At 47.7% G+C, this 17859-nt stretch overlaps 1 protein-coding gene across 1 annotated transcript; it reads left to right on the top strand.

Moving 5' to 3' along the window:
- Positions 1-6831: 6831 nt before the first annotated feature.
- IL17RE (interleukin 17 receptor E) lies at positions 6832-17490 on the top strand. Its single transcript, XM_054595924.1, is given in 16 exon segments — positions 6832-6996; positions 7352-7371; positions 8202-8320; positions 9167-9264; positions 9500-9659; positions 9753-9892; positions 10933-11001; positions 11890-11956; positions 12886-13061; positions 13154-13201; positions 13284-13329; positions 13463-13650; positions 15380-15448; positions 15928-15979; positions 16059-16157; positions 16655-17490. Coding segments are annotated over 16 exon segments (2043 nt in total). The 5' UTR covers positions 6832-6864; the 3' UTR covers positions 17215-17490.
- Positions 17491-17859: the final 369 nt, after the last annotated feature.

Raw genomic sequence — 17859 nt, 5'->3', positions numbered from 1 at the left:
CGCAGATAGTGCCAAACTTTATGCTATGGTTCTTTTTCCCCATACATACATACCTATTATAAAGTTTAATTTATAAATTAGACACAATAAGATATTAACAACAATAATAGAATAATTATAAATACACTGTAATAAAAATTATGTGAATGTGACCTGTCAGTGTGAGATTTCATCCCACAATTCAATGTTATGCAATTTAAACTTTTATTTACTTCTGGAATTTCCCATTTAGTATTTTGGACTCTGGTTGACTGTAGGTAAATAAAACCACACTACTGTATTATATTATGGTATCCAAAAGAATTTTAAAGTACCCCTGCACACATGGAATGTGCAACCTAGGTGAAACATGATACAAATGTGAAACAACTAATGAACACTATTTAGTGGTATGAAGCGGGTAAGTTAAAAATAGAAGTGAGCCCTGGCTGGGTAACTCAGTTGGTTAGAGTTGTCCCCATAAGTAGAGGTTGTGGGTTTGATCCCTGGTCAGGGCACATAAAAGAAGCAACCAATGAATGCTTCAGTAATAAGTGAAACAACAAATCAATGTTCCTTGATTGAAAAAATAGAAAAATATCTGTGAACTAAAGGCCCTTTCACACTTAATAATGACACAAGGTAAGTACTGCTCAAAAGATGTGTGTCCCTTTGCTCTTAACCACTTGTTTGTCTGTGGATGGATTATGCTCGATCTCTCACTGCAGATCTCTGCCCCCTCTAGAGTTAAGTCTTTTTTTTTTGTTCTACAAACAGGTATGTACTCAATCACTATTAGGTTACTAGCAGTACTTTTGTAACTGCAAAAATCTCTTCCTCTAAATGTCCTGATTATCCTATCAAACGTAACTCTGCCTTCTACATCATACTCATTCCTCTTCCTGCATCCCCATGTACAAGTAAGTGTATCAGCAGCACAGCTCTGGATCATCAATAAGTGTCCACTATGTGCCATTATTTTTTGAACAATCAAAATTCCTTAATCTCTTCCAGAGATTTCCAAAGTGTGGTCTCCATGCAGCAGTTCCTGCATTATCTACCAATACTCACCACACACTATCTTAGCAGACCCTCTTAAGACTTCCCATGTTGGTTTCATGTATTCCCAGTTTTTTTGCTTAAAAATTTCCCTTTTCTACTTTATTACCCTTCTGGAGCCTTCCGTTTCCTTCAGTTCAAGGAGTCAATTCTTTGAATTCACATGGCGTTTTTATGTACGTCTTCTTGAGAGAATTATTAGTTTACATGTGTTTTACTCACCCATTGGTCAGTACCTAGCAGCGTGCACTTTGAACTTATTGAATGAAGTAAATTGTCCTACTGTAGACTTAAGTCTGAATGTATTTCACAGAGGAAAGAACTAGACCAGCGATTTTAACCAACATGCCACAAGAACTTTTTAAACATGCAATACCTGACTAGTTAGGGGCACTCAACTCTCTTCCCTTAGATTATCAAATTAAAAAAAAAACAACCAGCCAACACAACAATAGCCATCTGCATAAATATATAGGTCATATAATAGAGTTGCATCTTATTGATTACATCATATAATAAGGTTACATGTGATTGGTTAATTCTTGGCACCAGAAATCACATAAAGGTATAGGCACCTGATCTTTTTAAAGTCACTTCAGAGCACAAAAGGTAGGTAATTGCTAATTAATATTGTTTTGTAACTCAACCAAAGTTATGCCTTTTTCTTTTTTGTCAGATTAGCAAAAACCACATGTTTTTGGTGTGTCACAGAATTTTAGTAATTAGTTTATGTGTGCCATGAGATGAAAAAGGTTGAAAATCGCTGAACTAGACTAAAGCAGGGGTAGAATTTGAAGAGCAGAGATGAACAGATAGAAATTTGTGGCTAAGGGGGTTATGTGCACCAGTTCCAGATTGCTAATTTTCAAACTGAGATGCAAATAATACTAGTTTTTTAAAAAGTAAAAATTCCTTTGGTTATTAGAATGGCACTTTGTGATTTTGGAGTGCTTTCGAAGACCCATGATGAAAATTACTGTCAATGCCAAAAAGAGAGGCACCATTTTGTTTCTTTTAGTTTCCTGCTTATTAGGTTGTGGGATTCTGCTTTTCTGGGCTTTTCCAATATTGTAGCAATATTTCCTCAGCATTGTTGTGTTTCCTGAAGCATACAGTGGGAAGAGCTCTGCGTTTAGATCAGGAGACTGGGATTAAAGTACCAATGCACCCACTACTAATCACAGGGCTAGATTAACCCTGCCTATTTCACAGGATTGTTTTGAAGATCAAATAAAGTAGTATGAACATGCCTTGTGAAATACACAACACCATATAAATGCGAGGGAGGGTTATTTTTCCTTGGTATTTACAAAACTAGAGAGTAGGCATTGGAGCTGTCACCAGGCGGGGACTGGGCCTTGGGCAGGTCTGCCTCAGGCTGGCCTGTAGTGTGTGGGCGCTTTGTGGGGGAAAGATTTCACGAGTCAGGGTGATTTTGAGGAAACATTTATTAAAGCTGGGGACAGCGAAATGAAGGACTTAGGGTGGAAGAAGCAAGAGGAGAGAGCCTAGGTGGTCCTCTGCTTTGGCTCCCTAGAAATGTTATAGGAAAGAAGTGAGCCAAGGTGGGGCTGTTGTTAGCTCACTGGGAAGTGAAGGTCACAGTGACAGAAGTGAGCTAAGGTGAGGCTTATTTAGCTGACTGGAACATCGCAGAGAAGGAGAGCCTTGGAGACAGCTTCAGAGGGTAAGCCTGAGATGAGCTGCTGATGCCTGCTGTTCCCCTGGTTGCAAGTCTTGTGGTGACCCTCAGAGTTTGGGAGAAAGAAAGTAAAAAGTTGATGTCTGAGAACAGGCTTGCATGAAAGAGCCTGCCCTGGTAGCCTTTGTCTTGAGGGCTTTTATCTCCTGGGCAAGAATTTTAGGGGAAGTTTTCAGTAGAATATTCATCAGCTTTCCAGGTGCATTTTTAATATGCTGATGTATCAAAATGAGTATATAGGAGAGTTTGGTATTATTCTCTGCTAAGTTTTACTGCTTTACTTTTATCTTCGGTCTGTCTGGCTCTAAAACAGTTTTTGTTATTTGGTCCCCTGACTTCATCCATTCTAGAGTTTGGCTGGCACAAATGGTATTAATTGGGTTTCTGTCCTCTCTCTCTCTCTGACCAGGGTGATTTAAACGATTTATTCTCTGGTCAGGTTGGAGAGGTGTAAACCATTTGTTCTCAAGTGTCCTTGGTTAGGGAGGATAATGTCTTGTGATTCACTAGTTGGCTATTGATTGGTCAAATTATTTCGCCTTGTTTAATTATCTTGTCTCAGTTTTCCCATTCCATTTACCCAGGAATTTTCCTAGCTTCTTACGACCCTGCCTCAGAGAGACTCTTAGAAATCATCTAGCCTGTGAGAAAGGCAGTGTGGTACAGTGAAACGAACAGTTTCTGATATTAGACTGACTTAGGTTGGAATTCTAGCCAGACATTTTACTACCTTTTGCCTTAAGCAAGAATACTTGAGCCTCTTTTTATGATCTGACACATGGGGATCATACCTCCCAGGGTTGTTGTGAGGATTAAATAAAATTATGTATGTAAACAGTTACATAGTAGATGCTTCATAAATAATACAATTCCTCTTTTGATGAGCAATATTTGCCTTCCCTTCCCAGATTGGGAGTTCCTACCTCTTCTCTTAGGCGTAATTTCTTGCCTCAGAATTCTGGAGGTTGATTCCTTCTGGAAGAGCAGAAGTGAGGAAGGGATGATTGTCCACTCTTGGTGTACATTGGCCTAATGGATTGGATCTTCCTGCCCAGGGTGACCTAAGAGTAAGCATAGTTGCCCCAATAGACTGTAGGTTTGGCCATTACAGGAAGAGCCTGGAGATGCTACTGCATGGTCTGACTAGAGTCCATGCATGTGTAAAGTGCTGTCAAAAAAAAATGGCTGCTCAGGGTCCCCACAGTGTACTCTGTACCTGAGCATGCACAGGAGCCTGCCGTGACCTCCTGAGCCCCTCGCTTGGGCCCCAAGTAAAAGTTACTAGAATAAAAAGTCTAAGTCAGCTCTAACCATAGGTGAAACAGGCCTCGGCCAGCTCTGTCAGGAAAGGGCCTCTGCGCTTTAGGCCTGCTACATGCCTCTGTTGCCTTTACTCCAGTCGGCCTCCTCCTGTTCAAGCCACAGAGTTACTCCTTCCTTGTTGCCACTTGCTAAACAATCCCTACTCTCCTAGAAATCTGAACATTGATAATAAACTATCATGAAGACCTACTTCCCTTTGTTCTATCCACCTATTTTCAGTTTCTTCCTGAATAACTCAATTATTGTTATGTTAACTCAATTACATCACACTGTTAACTCAATTACATCACACTGCTAAGTCTAATACTTCTTGTGGATTACAGGGCCCAGAAACCCTCTGACATCCCACACCTCTCCCCAAGCAGAGTGTTTTGGCAGAGAGAGCCTGAAAGACATGGTGGTGAGTCCCAGCTCTTCATTTTAGTGTGTGGATAAGTTACTTAATCTTCTTAGTATTTTGTAGTCTGTAAAATGGTTTAATAATACTGACGTCAAGGGTAGCAGTATTAATAAAATAAGATAATGTGCGCGAAGCACATGGCCCAGAGACTGATAATAGGAGTTCAGCAAATGTTGATCTGATCTCCTCCCCTTTGCCAAGGTGTGCTGGGATTTGCCTGCCATGTGCTTGTTACCTTAAATCCTTTTTAAACTAGGCTCCACAATAAATAAGTAAACCAGCTAGACTGAATAAAAGGCAGCCCTCCTTTTCTCTCCTCTTTCTCTCCTCCTTTCTCATCTTTATTCTTTTTCCTTTCTATGTGTTCCTTTTCTTCCCTTTCTATATTTTCTCTTGTTTGTGTGTGTATGTGCATGTGTCTCCATTTAGTCTCTGTTTCTACTACCATATCTTAGCCAGGATCAGGGATCAATTAATCAAATATTTTTACTATGAGAGTCATATCAGAAGATATAAGGGGTCAAGAAAAGAGAAGTATTCAAGAATAGAACCAAGTTTCTCAATTCATGCCCCCAGCATTGAAAAATGGTCTGCCCTGGCCAGGTAGCTCAGTTGCTTAGAATGTTATCCCAATGCACCAAGTTTGCAGGCTTGATCCCTGGTCAGGGCACATACAAGAAGCAACCAATGAATACATAAATAAGTGAAACAACAAATTGATTTCTCCCCCCCCCCCCCACTGTTCCCACCTCTCTTTAAAATCAATAAATTTTAAAAAATTAAAAAATGCATGATCTATGTAGATCTAAACCACTTCAGGTTAGGTAACAATTTAGGGGGAAGACTCTCTAACCCAATCCTTCATATGGCCGACCACTCTCTTTTCCCTTCACATCTTACTGATGTGTTTGCAGTGATGCGCTCCAAGGCCAAAAGACAGAACTGTGTCAGGAAGAACCTTTGGGGTTCCCAGGAACAGAGGGAGATGAGGCAGTGGGAGGAGAGACAGTAAGAGAATTGAACGGTGAGAGGCTGGCAGAAATGGAGCTCCCTAAGCTAGAGAGCTTGCCTTTGATCAAATGACATTCCTTTCTGCTCAATGTCTTTATGAAATGAAAACAATAATTCCCTCCTGTTTTAGAATGTAGTTAGGAGGCTTAAATATGAAAATGCTTTGTGAAATGTGAAACAGATAAACTGCTATCAGAAATTACATTTATTCAATTACAGAGCAGCTGTGTTATAACATCTGCCCCTAGGCATTGGAGAAGCACAAAGAACAAGAAAGGGTCTTATCTTCTAAGGAACTCAAAAGCTAGAGGGTATTTTTAGGATAATGGATAGGATGGGATCTTCAGACAGTGGGCCTGAAGACTTAGAAACTAGAATTGGCCAAAAGAATGCTATGGTCAGTCTACTAAAATGTGCAGAGCAACAGTAACAATTTCATGATGCCTTAACCCAGTAGGTGTGCCTCAAACTTTCTTTCCACTGTGTGTGTCACCAAGGTGAGGGCTGAAGCAGCTCAAATGCTCCATGAGCAGGAGGAAGCTGTGGGATGATGGGGAGGGTCCCAACAAAGACTGGAGCCTTGTCAGCATCATCAGAAACCACAGGAAACCAGGTCAGTGTGTGGGGCCCACTCCCTTAGCTCCAGAGCTCTGCTTTGAGCTCTGTGGCTTCCTGAGCAGGCTGTGCTGATTAGTGGATCCTTGATGCCGGAGGCCCCTTTGGCATGGAGCCCTTTGTCCAGGAAAGCTGGAACTAGCCAGCGGGAAGAGAAAGCTGAGCTGTAGTCCTGAGAGTCAGCCAGGTGGGGAACCAGCATGACTATGGGGCCACGTGAGGCTTACGTGCATCCTATAGTGTTTTCTTGTTGTTCTGCCCAACTCCAAATGGTCTGTCAGTCACCTCTGTCTCTGGCATCCAATGCAGAGTAGTGCTTAATAGCTCTGTTAATTCTCTAAGTGAGGGGATGAAGCATGTGTCCAGAGGAGATCCAAGTCCAAGGGTCAGTTAAGAGCCCGGCGGATCTAGATAGTGCAGGAGTAGGAGGGGTTAAGAAATGGGTGCAACCGACCATTTCCCTAATGCTGTGGGGGCCTCTTTCCTGCTCTCTCTCTGCCGGAGCAGGAGCCCCTTGCCCCCAGTTGGGGACAGTAGGGTTGGGGGGGGGGGGGCGCGGCAAGCATTCCTCACTCTCTGTGCTTGGAGGAGAAGGAATGTGGCCTGGCCTGCTCGTTAGGATCAAGGAGGAGCTTTGGGGCTGGGCGGGGCAGGGGCAGGCTGAGGCGAGGGCTCTTGCTGGCATTGTGCTCCCTGCTGCTGTACTACAAAGTCCTGCCACCCACCTTCCAGGACATGCAGCCATGTTCTGGGCATCCTGACCCAACGGAATCCCATGGGGCACCCCAGACTGGCAGCCCTGCTCCTGTCTCTCCACCTGCTGTTCGCCGGCCTCTCTGCCTCTGCTGGGATTGGCTGCCCCTGCCTGCCCCACTGGAACACTCGCTGTCTGCTGGCCTCCCACATGGTAAGGTGCTGTTGCCAGGTGGGGGCATCTGCCTGGCACAGGCTGGCAAAGCTCCCTACTCTCCTGTCTGCCCTTTCCTACCTCCCCAAGTCCCTGTGTTCTGGTGGCAGCTTTCGTATGTCCTCTACACAGTCTCGAAGGGCTAGCCAAGGTCCTGGTGGGCTGAGAGCCTAGGCAGGGTACAGCTGGGAGGAAAAGAGCCCCAGCGGGTAGGCTGATTGTTTCTGGGCCTCAGAATTAGGCGATTTAAGGCAAAGACCCAGGAAGAGTGCTACTTATGGGAATCCCTACTAATTATGCTTCTCTCCTTTCCCCGTCCCCGCCCCTCCTTCCCCACTGGGTTGTGTGCCTTCAGGATGACAGTTTCACTGGTAAGTCTCATTTCCTGCCTTGTTCCTCTTCCCCACATCCCTTTCGTTCCAGATCCCTAGTGAGCCTTCCATTCTAATTTTTTGGTTCCCAGCCTAGGAATTAGCATAGTACCAAAGACAAAACACAGGGTTCAGAATCAGGACAAGCCTGGATTTGCATTACCATTCTGCCACACGCTCCGCATGTAGCTGCAGGCAGTGCATTTACCTCCTCTGACCCTCAGTTTCTGAGGGGACTATCAGCACAGTAGAAATAATTGTATGATAAAAACTGTTGCCCCTGAGCTGTGGGGAGAGCTAAATGAGAGACATATGTAAATCTCCAGGCAACCCCCCTACCCCCTGCCCTTAAGTGTCAGTAATATAATGACCTTCAGCCCTGGCCAGTATGGCTCAGTTGGTCGGAGCATTGTCCCCATAAACTGAAAGGTCATGGGTTTGAGTCCCAATTGGGACACCTGTCTGGGTCAAGGGTTTGGTCCCCAGTCGGGGAGCATGCGAGAGGCAACTGATCAATGTTTCTTTCTCATATTGATCTTTCTCTCTCTTTCCCTCCCTTCCCCTCTCTCTAAAATTAATAAGCATTTTCTTTAGTAAGGATAAAAAAATTAAATAAAATGACTTTCATGTTTTTCTACACATTATCTTACTTGATCTTGACAACAGTCCCACTTTATAAATGATAAAGCTGAGACTTAGAGGGGTTTATAACTTGCCCAAGGTCACACAGCCAGGATATAAGTGGCAGAGCTCAGCCTCAAGCCCATCTTGTCTGAGGCAGGAGCGACCTCCTTGGACCCTACCACTTCATTTTTTTTCATTGTTTGCAGAAAGATCTGCCCATATTCCTTGTCATACCCAGTTGGCCGCCCCCATCTCCCCAAAGCCTTGGGGTGCTTGGCTCTGGAACTGCCCCTGCTGTTTGTGTCTACACCTGGCGTCAACTCCTTCAGGTATGAGAAATAGCCCTTGGACCATTCTAAGTGGGGATGTGACTTAGGGGAATTAGAAGGTAGGGTGGGAGGCAAGAGACTCAGGCAAGAGGGGCTTATACTAGAACAAACGTTTGTCCTGTTTTCAACCTCATCAAAGACTTAGGCCATCCTAGATAACACAGCATGACTGATATTAGTGAATTCATTTGTGTCATTTGTGAAGATGTTTCTCCTTTCAGCTGGTAGCAATTGTTGGAATTAAAATCTTTAGTTCTATATATTTACTGTTATTACCTTCTATTTGTAAAGCAAGAGCATTCTTATTCAACTCTGTATTTTTATTTCCTAGCTCAGTGCCTGATACATACTAAATGTCCATATGCTGCTTAAGAATTGGCAGTTTGTAATTTTTCACTGTTACAAATAATGCTACAATGAACATCTTTAAGATGTTCTCTACTTTTTTTCTACTTAAGAAATTAATCCTTGCCCTGGCTGGTGTGGCTCGGTGGGTTGAGTGCCGGCCTGCGAACCAAAGGGTCACTGGTTTGGTTCCCGGTCAGGGCACATGCCTGGGTTGCAGGCTGGATCCCCAGTGGGGGGCATGCTAGAGGCAACCACACATTGATGTTTCTTTCCCTCTCTTTCTCCCTCCCTTCCCCTCTCACTAAAAATAAATAAATAAAATATTTTAAAAAGAAGTTAATTCTTTTTTGATTGTATCATAACTTTCAGAACCAAAGAGGCTTGATATCACTGCTCTCCTTGATCTAAAATGACTTACTATCCAACTTCGGGCCATCATCTTCAAGTAGGGGAGGGGCAACGAAGGGCTGGATATTGAATGTGTTCTTTCCTGTGCAGGCCTTCGGTGGGGCTGGTTCCACCGCCTGGCGCAGAAATACAAAAAGTCTTCCAGGTTCCAGTTCTGTAGGAGACACAAGATAGCAGCATTTGCTCAGGTACTCCCCCTGCCAGTTCCAGCCCTGCCTTTGCCCCACAACCCTTTCCTTTCTCCAGCCATGTGAGAAATGGAAAGTGTGGAGGTAAAGTAGACTATTCTTCCATTACACAGTTAAGGAAACTGAGGCCTAAATGTTGAGCAACTTGCCTATGGTCATCAGATTCTAGAGGGAGAAACAGCAACCAGAGATCCTGATTCCTGGTTTCAGGGTCAACCTTGCTCTCTGCCTACAGAGGAAGCGGCTAAGTTGCTGTTGCCTGTCTAAGATGGGCCATCGTATCTCTGTCACCTCCCAAGACATCTCCCACAAGAGGCTGCGCTTCAAAAGGACCCGATCTTCAGATCCAGAGGCAGTGGAAGTTCTCCTGAGACAGGATGCACGAAGACATAAAGGTAGACGTGGGTGTGACTAGAGATGGCACAGTCACTTAGGTGTGCCTTTGATAAGGCCAAGAGACAAGGCCACCAAATCCCCTTTCTCCCCAGGGCCTGAATTCTACTTTGACTTGCTGCCAGAGGCACGGGCTATTCGAGTGAGCATTCCCCCAGGCCCTGAGGTCAACGTGCGTCTTTGTCACCAGTGGGCATTAGAGTGTGAAGAGCTGAGCAGTCCCTTTGATGCCCAGGTATGGAGTGCCATTTCCCTGTGAAAAGCCAGGTCACACAGAGCTAGAACAAAAACGGCCTGTCCATTGTACAGACAGAGAGACTGAGGCCCAGGGAGGGATGAGAATTCTCCAACACCCACAAGTCCGAAGTGCCTAGCGCTGAGACTTCTTTGGACTAGGCAGAAAACACAGGGGGCCTCGTCATCTGGGAGGAGAGAGAAGGAAAGTGCATGCAGAGACCTGAAGCACCCGTGAGTAGCTAGCAGAGAAATAAATATAGTATTTATCCCCAATGAGAGGAGACTTAGTGAGATGCAGGCTACATTAAGAAACATTTTCAGTTCCTTCAGGAAGTTGTTCTCCCTGAGAAAATAACAAAGTGGTCACGTCTGTTCTGGTGCCCTTCCATTTCCCTCTCTTTGTTGCCTTTTTCAGAGAATGAGATGTCCCCCATTCTCCCATCCCAGCTCCCGACACCCCACCTCAAACTCCAGTTGTCACCAAAGCCTTTGTGTATAGTTGGTATGATTTGCAGGGACTGATACTGCACCCCTGAGGCCCTTAGCCCTCTCTTTTTATAAAATGGTGATGGCACCTCCCATGAGCACTGTGATGCTAGCATTTAATTGAGTTACTGCCTTAGTACCTACCACCCTACCTGGCATACAGTGGCATTCATTAAATGTATATTCCTTTCCCTGTCTCCTCTGTCCTCCAACTTCAAATACAAGGTGGTGCAAAAAAAGTAGGTTTACTGTTCTGAGTACATGGAACACAAAGTTTATTCTTGTATTATTATTTATTAAGTATTGTAGTATTTTTCATATGAACAACTGTAAACCTTCTTTTGCCCCACCTTGTATTGAGACACCTAGAGAAAAAGTTCAGAGTACAGAGCAGAGACCCCTTGAGAGGAAATTTTTCAATGAAAGAACTGAGTTTTGTACAAGAAGAAAAATAAGGTGTTGGCCAAGTTCCCAGCTTCCTCCTGGCCTCGCCCATGGTGCCCATGGTCTTTCTCAGGCATCTCTTCTCTCCCTTTACTGCCTCGTCAACAGAAAACCGTGTCTTGGGGCCACACTGTCGACCTGCCTTATGAATTCCTTCAGCCTTGTCTGTGCATAGAGGTAAGTAGAGGAAGAGGTGTGGGTTGTCCATGGCCCCAGTCCAAGCACCCAAATTGTGCAGTTGGTCAAACATATCTCCAGGAAATTAGGTTTCAAAAGGACTGGGTGTTTATGAGGTGCTTGGGAAGACAGTACCAGCTTGGCTGCCCTGCACTGGATCAGAGATGGAAGTGTCCTGCTGAACATGAGACACTTGGGGGTGAATCCAATCTCAGCTCCCAAACCCAGCTTTCCTTGGTCCAGGCCTGTCCTCGGCCTACAGAGATGGAATAGTCAGCTGCGTTCACTGTGTGGTCTGATTAGTCTCAGTGCGGGCACGGGGCCATTGCAAGGTTCCATATGGCCCCCAAAGTCTTGTCCCCTCTAGCCCTTCATGGTAGCCCTCCTCTCCATTATTCTGAAGTGCCTAACAGTAAGACTTCTCTGAATTAGACAGAAAGCACAGGGGGCCTTGTCACCCAGGAGGAAACTAAAGGGAGGGCAGGCAGAGACATGGAGACTGAGCATCTGCCAGGGTGGACAACCAGTGGGCATTTGGGGAGGGGCCCACATGGGGCACTAGGCACCTTGGGAACCACTGAGAGCGGAGGTGTGAACTGAGATGTGGACCTTACCACCTGCCTCTTTCCAGGGCTAGGTTCTCCTCTCCAGGGACAAGAGGACTCAGGCCCTCATTAACCGATCTCACTCCCACGCTCTGGAGTTCCTCCTGCAGCATCAAGCATCACTCACCCTTGCCTACACCCTGCGCTGCTCGCCCTCCTCCATGCCCTGCCTGCTCAGGCAGCTTGCGCTAGGGCAAGGTCAAGCCAGAAGGAGTTTCAGATCTGAGTGACATAGGAAAAGCCCTTCCTCTGACCTTTCCTGCTTGCTCCCCTGTCTCCCCAGGCATCCTACCTCCAAGAGGACACCGTGAGGCGCAGAAAATGTCCCTTTCAGACCTGGCCTGAAGCCTGTGAGTGCTGCTTATATGCATTTTTGTGCACACACAGCCTGCCTCTGTCTCTCTTCCATACACATACACACACCTGCACACACTTCACACCTGTGTTGAAGGAAGCTCCTCGAAGGCATGGAGGCATTTTTGCTGGAGTCAGTAGGAAGAAAGTGTTACCATGTCTACCAATCAGCCTGCTAATACATCAAAGTGTTGAACATTGTATTAGGCACCGGGGAAGATTTAGAAATATGAGACACAGGAGGGAGTATCCAGAAGAGCTGGGCTCGCTCACATCCCAGCTCTGCCACTTATTCTTCTCTGAGCCTCAGTTTCCTCATCTGTAAAATAATGATACTTGCCTTGCCTTACTTTCCAACTGTTTATGAGGCTTGACTTCAATATGATATGTGAAAAATTTGGTGACATCTAAAGTGCTGTCCAGACGTTGTTGTCCCGATACATGAAAAATGAATGGCACAAAGCATCCTACTGTCCAGGGCAGGGTTGCATATAAGGACTAGCCTGTGGGACATGAACTTAGGAAAGGGAGACTCCAATGAAGGCTGTCATCAGCAAGATAAGGTCTCTTAGAGGAGGTGACACCTGAGCTGCGCTCAGAAAATGAGCAGGATTTAGAAAGGAAGGCATTCCTGGAGCTGAGAGGAACCTTAGCAAAGATATAAAGATTCTGAGTTTGGGGAGCAGCAAAAAGCTAGCCAGAATGGAGGTGCAGGAAGTAGAAGAGACACATAAATAGAACAGGTAATAAAGGGGGGCTAGAAAAGGCGTGCTTATTTGGGAGGTTCCTAGACAGACCAGGAACTGTGCTGGGCACCTTCACACACATCGTCTCCTGAGGCCCTGGGGATGGGGGTGGCAAAATGAGGCCAAAGCAGGGCTCAGGCCTCCCCAGATCCCACTCTCTGCCTCTGCTGCCTGCCCAGATGGCTCAGACTTTTGGAAGTCCGTGAAATTTACCGACTACAGCCAGCACAGTCAGATGGTCATGGCCCCGACACTCCACTGCCCGCTGAAGCTGGAGGCCTCCCTCTGCCAGAGGCAGAGCTGGCACGCCCTCTGCGAAGACCTCCCCAATGCCACAGCTCGCGAGTCAGAAGGGGTGAGACAGGCCTCTGCAGGGCCGGGGTGGTCAGGGCTGGGGTCCAGGGCCCAGGGCCCCGCTCCCTGACTCACGCCCTTCTCCCACCGCAGAGGTATGTTTTGGAGAACGTGGACTTGCACCCCCAGCTCTGCTTCAAGGTACAAGCGTGGATGAGAGGGGGTGGGGGTGGGTATGGATGATGCCTGGTGCTTGCTGACCTGCCATTCTTCGATTTCTCAGTTCTTTTTTGGAAACAGCAGCCACGTTGAATGTCCCCGCCAGACTGGTGAGCCTATAAGTGACCCTGGCTGGGAACCCCTCCTAATATTTCACCCGCACCCAACCGTGACCAAGCTAAATTCTAGCTCTGTCCTGACTTCTCCGTCAACTGCAGCCCAGCTCCTGCCACCTGTAAGCAGGGTCTCTCACATGACACCCTTTTCCCCACTCCCCGGCAGCCCCATCCTGGAATGTGAGCATGGACACCCAGGCTCAGCAGCTGATCCTTCACTTCTCCACAAGGATGCATGCCACTTTCAGTGCTGCCTGGAGCCACCCGGACTTGGGACAGGACAGCCTGGTGCCCCCTGTATACAGCATCAGCCAGGTATGCTCTAGCCAGGCCTTGGCCCCCACTAGGTCTCATTGCTCAGAGCACATCAGATGGAAGAAAGCAAATTCCTGGATTACATCGTCTGGTTATTTATTTACTTGATCAGACTTTGTTCAACTGGTTTGTCTGCCAGTCAGTGGGGTCTTCCATGGGGCGGTTTCTAATTCTTTCAGTTTCTGAACTTACAGGGATAAACAGAGGCAAAAGACCTGCCCTCTCACATCCAGCTGCTCTCTGGCCCACTCAAACTGTTGCTACATTTTATGCTGATGTTATTTTGAATTCAGGTCTCCTCTACCACCATGCTCCCACCTGCCTCCACCAGGCACCTGGCAGAAGTTCTCTGACTATCCTGGGAGACAGAGCCCCTGGAAGCTGAAGTGCTCTTTGCAGAAGCTTGTAAACTACTGACAGATTTAACTCTGTTATGTGAACTAAGAATAATTTGACGAGTAGACTTTCTTCTGTGTGTCTGGTATAAAAACCACAATCAAATATAATCCATAATCAAAACCATAGCCCCAAGCTGATTAAGCATGAGTAGCTTGTCCCAGTTCTTTCTTAAATATTCTCTTGCAGCTTGCTTATTCATTTTGTATTCTCTGAAGGCTCCCAAGCAGATAGGTGGTGGGAAATGCTCAATATTTAAGACCAAGCCATGCTTAAGATTTAAGACAAAGCCATGTGGGAAAACCTAACATTGAGAGCTAAATCCATGGACTCATTTGTTGCTGTGAGCTGGGAGAAGACCACCTTCATTGAGTTCAGCCATGATTTGAGAGCCTCTGCTTCAGCGCTTTCTCACGGATGACTGCACAGTGGGATTGGGGACAGGACAGGGTAGGAGGTAGGGGGTGGAGGGTGTTCCCAAAGGATGGAGATTCTGTTCAGCATCCTACCCAGCACCCAGAACATGGGGCAGAGCCATATCCTGCCTGTAGACAGACAGTAATCAATTCTGTCCAATTCAGCATGCGTTCACTGAATGCCTGCTCTGTGCCTACTCTGCCTTAGGCCCTGGGAGATACAAGAAAAGTATATAACAGAGTCTCTGCACCTAGGAGTCCACAGTGTAATAATAGCTACTAAATGAATGCACAGTGCACTGTGTATTATAAGAAGTGTTCATAAGTATATTTTCATGTGATGATCAATAATCCAGTAAACCAAGAATTACTACCCTTCACAGAAAAATGAAGAAACTGAGGCTCAGGGATCAAGGTACCAAAGGTCACACAGCTAGGAACCACAAAGGCAATAGTTAAGCCTGATTTTATTAGCTGTGGTCTCCTGACTCCACAACTTAAATTCTATCCAATGGATAAGGTACCCCTTCAGGTATGTGGAACAGGAGGAGGGCATTGTATTGTTAACCTTCCTGTTTTGTGAGCTGATGGAAGACAGAGACAACATGTGCGCCTGCTTTCTTTCCTCAGGGTTTGGCACGGAGTCAGCACCCAGAGTATGTCTGTTGACAAGTACCTGATTGTCTGATTAATATGTCTGTGCAGCAGTTCTGATCTGGGACTGATCAGTGGGATCTTAGGAATGAAACCAGGGAAGGCTTCTTGTCAGGGGTGGCATTTGGCCTTAAGCCTGGGGAGTGTTTGGGTTGGGGGATGTGGGAGGTAGAAAGGAAGAAGAGCATGGACGAAGGCTCAGAGGCTGAACAGAGCCAGATTTGCTTCCACGTGCACAGTCATTCTGTTCTTTATTCCAACAGACTCAGGGCTCAAGCCCGGTGACACTAGACCTCATCATTCCCTTCCTGAGGCCAGGGGACTGTATCCTGGTAAGAAATCCTACCCTCCCTCTACACACACTCCCCTAGCATCTGCTCCACAAGTGGCACATAGGGAAAATCCAGTCTTCAAAAATGTTCAGTTTGGACAGCATTGTGTTTGAAAGTGGAATTTGTCACTCCCAGTTAAATATTGGGGGATGTCATATTTTAAAAAGCTGATTTTCGGCTTCTCTTAAAAAATCAGAAAACCTGGTGCTCTGTGTCCACATTCAAGCCTGGTGACAACAGGCTGGAGCTCAGTCAGTGGTGCCTGTACTTCAGCCAGGGCCTGTGCCCTCCAGCTTCTCACAGACACCCTGGCCAACTTGGAGTTTACTCTCTGAGTTTGCCACTCTTGACCTCTCCTGTGTGGGATGAATTCCCTCTCCAGGGGGCCTCCCCTTCATCGTCCCCATGCCTCATTTAACTTTCCCTGGGGGAGGCACTGTACCCCTGGCTCACGGGATGGTGGGATTCTGTGCCCTCAGGTGTGGAGGTCAGATGTCCAGTTTGCCTGGAAGCACCTTTTGTGTCCCAATGGTGAGTTCTTTGAAGGGGAGGATTGAGAGGGAGGTTGGGCACTGAGGAGTCCATCTTGGCCTCAGTTTGCTTGCCTCAGCCCCTCATAGACACCTGGGACTATTGATCCTGGCACTGCTGGCCCTCACCACCCTTTTGGGAGTTGTTCTGGTCCTCACCCTCCGGCGCCCATTACCAGGTAAGTTCACTTCGGGGTAATTTGGGGATTTAGACCCGCCCAGCTCCTAGGCTAGCTGCCCCTATCCATCCTCTGCAAGGCTTCCTTCCCCAAGAGCCGTCTACCTGCCACTATACCCAGCTCTCACTACCCAAGGCAGTGTGCCTCAGGCACCCTAGTGGGAAGGAATAGTTTAGGCAGGGCAAAGATCCCTCTGTGCAGGTGGTTCAGTGTACGAAGTCTCTGGGCAAGAGGTAAGTGGAACGGAAATCCAGCCTGCGCTGCACCTGCCAAACCTGGTGCCCTGGCCCTCACCCCTTCCAGGGTGCCTTTATTGAAATAGCCCCAAAGCACTCTATAGATAAGAGCTGCCTTGGATACCCACCCCCAGAGCAGATAAGGAACTGGGGCGGGTGGGTGGGGGTGGGGAGATTCTATGGTGTAGCCATGAGGCTGAGGAAGATAGAGCTGGGGTGTCCCTTAACCCTCAACCCGTTCATCCGTTGCTCCCACCCTAGACCCCGGCGAAGCGCAACCGGTGCTGCTTCTGCATGCAGCGGACTCAGAGGCGCAGCGGCGCTTAGTGGGAGCGCTTGCTGAACTGCTGCGGGCCACGTTGGGCGGCGGGCGCGATGTGATCGTGGACCTGTGGGAGGGGGCGCGCAGGGCGCGCGTGGGCCCGCTGCCATGGCTGTGGGCTGCGCAGGCGCAGGTGACGCGGGAGCGGGGCACGGTGCTGCTGCTGTGGAGCAGCGCAGGTTCGAGCGCCGCCTGCGGCCCGGACTCCCGCACCGCGCCCCTGTGCACCCTGCTCCGTGCCGGCCCGCGCCCGCTTCTGCTACTGGCTTACTTCAGTAGCCTCTGCACCAAAGGCGACATTCCCCCACCACTGCGCGCCCTGCCGCGCTACCGCCTGCTGCGTGACCTGCCTCGCCTGCTGAGGGCGCTGGGAGCCGCTGGGCCTTCCACCCAAGCCATCGGCTGGGGCCGCCTGGGTGCTCGGCAGTGCCTGCGGAGTCGCCTGGAACTGTGTCGCCGGCTGGAACGCGAGGCAGCCAAACTTTCCCACCAAGGCTGAGCAGAGCTCCCGGCAATCCAGATGTCTTGGTCACAGGAGTAGGGGTGCTGGCTGACATCCCAGAAGGAGGCTTCTACCCTGGAATTCTCAGGGAGCCTCCTGAGGACTGCTGCCCTAAAGCCTTATTCCCTGCCTTCCATCCCAGGAACAGAGCGCCCATCTCACTCCGAGCCTTTGTGCAGGAGCGTCAGGCATTCTCCTGATGCTGCCATCTCTCAGAACCCCCAGGGAGAGAGTCGTTCTTTACTTAGGGCTCCTCTGACTCCAGTCCTGATGGGGAGGGAGATTTTCCCACTTCTTTCTCCAAAACCGGAGAGAGCAAGTTATACACATGCTCCTGTGCAGGCTAGGGAGATTTGGGCGGGGGTAGGGGAGGCAGAAGATTTGGCAATTCTGAATGTGGTTGGCTCCATGGAAGTGGGATAAAAACCCCCGGGGGTCAGAGATCCTTCTTTCTCAGACACAGGCCTAGCCCAGATGAGGAGGGAGGGAGGACTGGACCCAGGGAAAGAGACTTTGGCCCTGGGTGGCCAGGGCAAAGGTGGGACAGTGGACACCAAGATGAATAAAGGCAAACATGATGGAAAAACTAAGAAACATGTGCTTCTCTCGTGCGCCCAGGATGCTCAGTTGGGGCAAGGGTCA

This window comes from Pteronotus mesoamericanus, unplaced genomic scaffold (genome assembly GCF_021234165.1).
Source record: "Pteronotus mesoamericanus isolate MK-2021 breed Mesoamerican mustached bat unplaced genomic scaffold, CSHL_Meso_final scaffold_54, whole genome shotgun sequence".
Taxonomy (NCBI): Eukaryota; Metazoa; Chordata; class Mammalia; order Chiroptera; family Mormoopidae; genus Pteronotus; species Pteronotus mesoamericanus.
The sequence above is the reverse complement of the archived record's forward strand: the minus strand, read 5'-3'. Positions and strand labels throughout refer to the sequence as shown.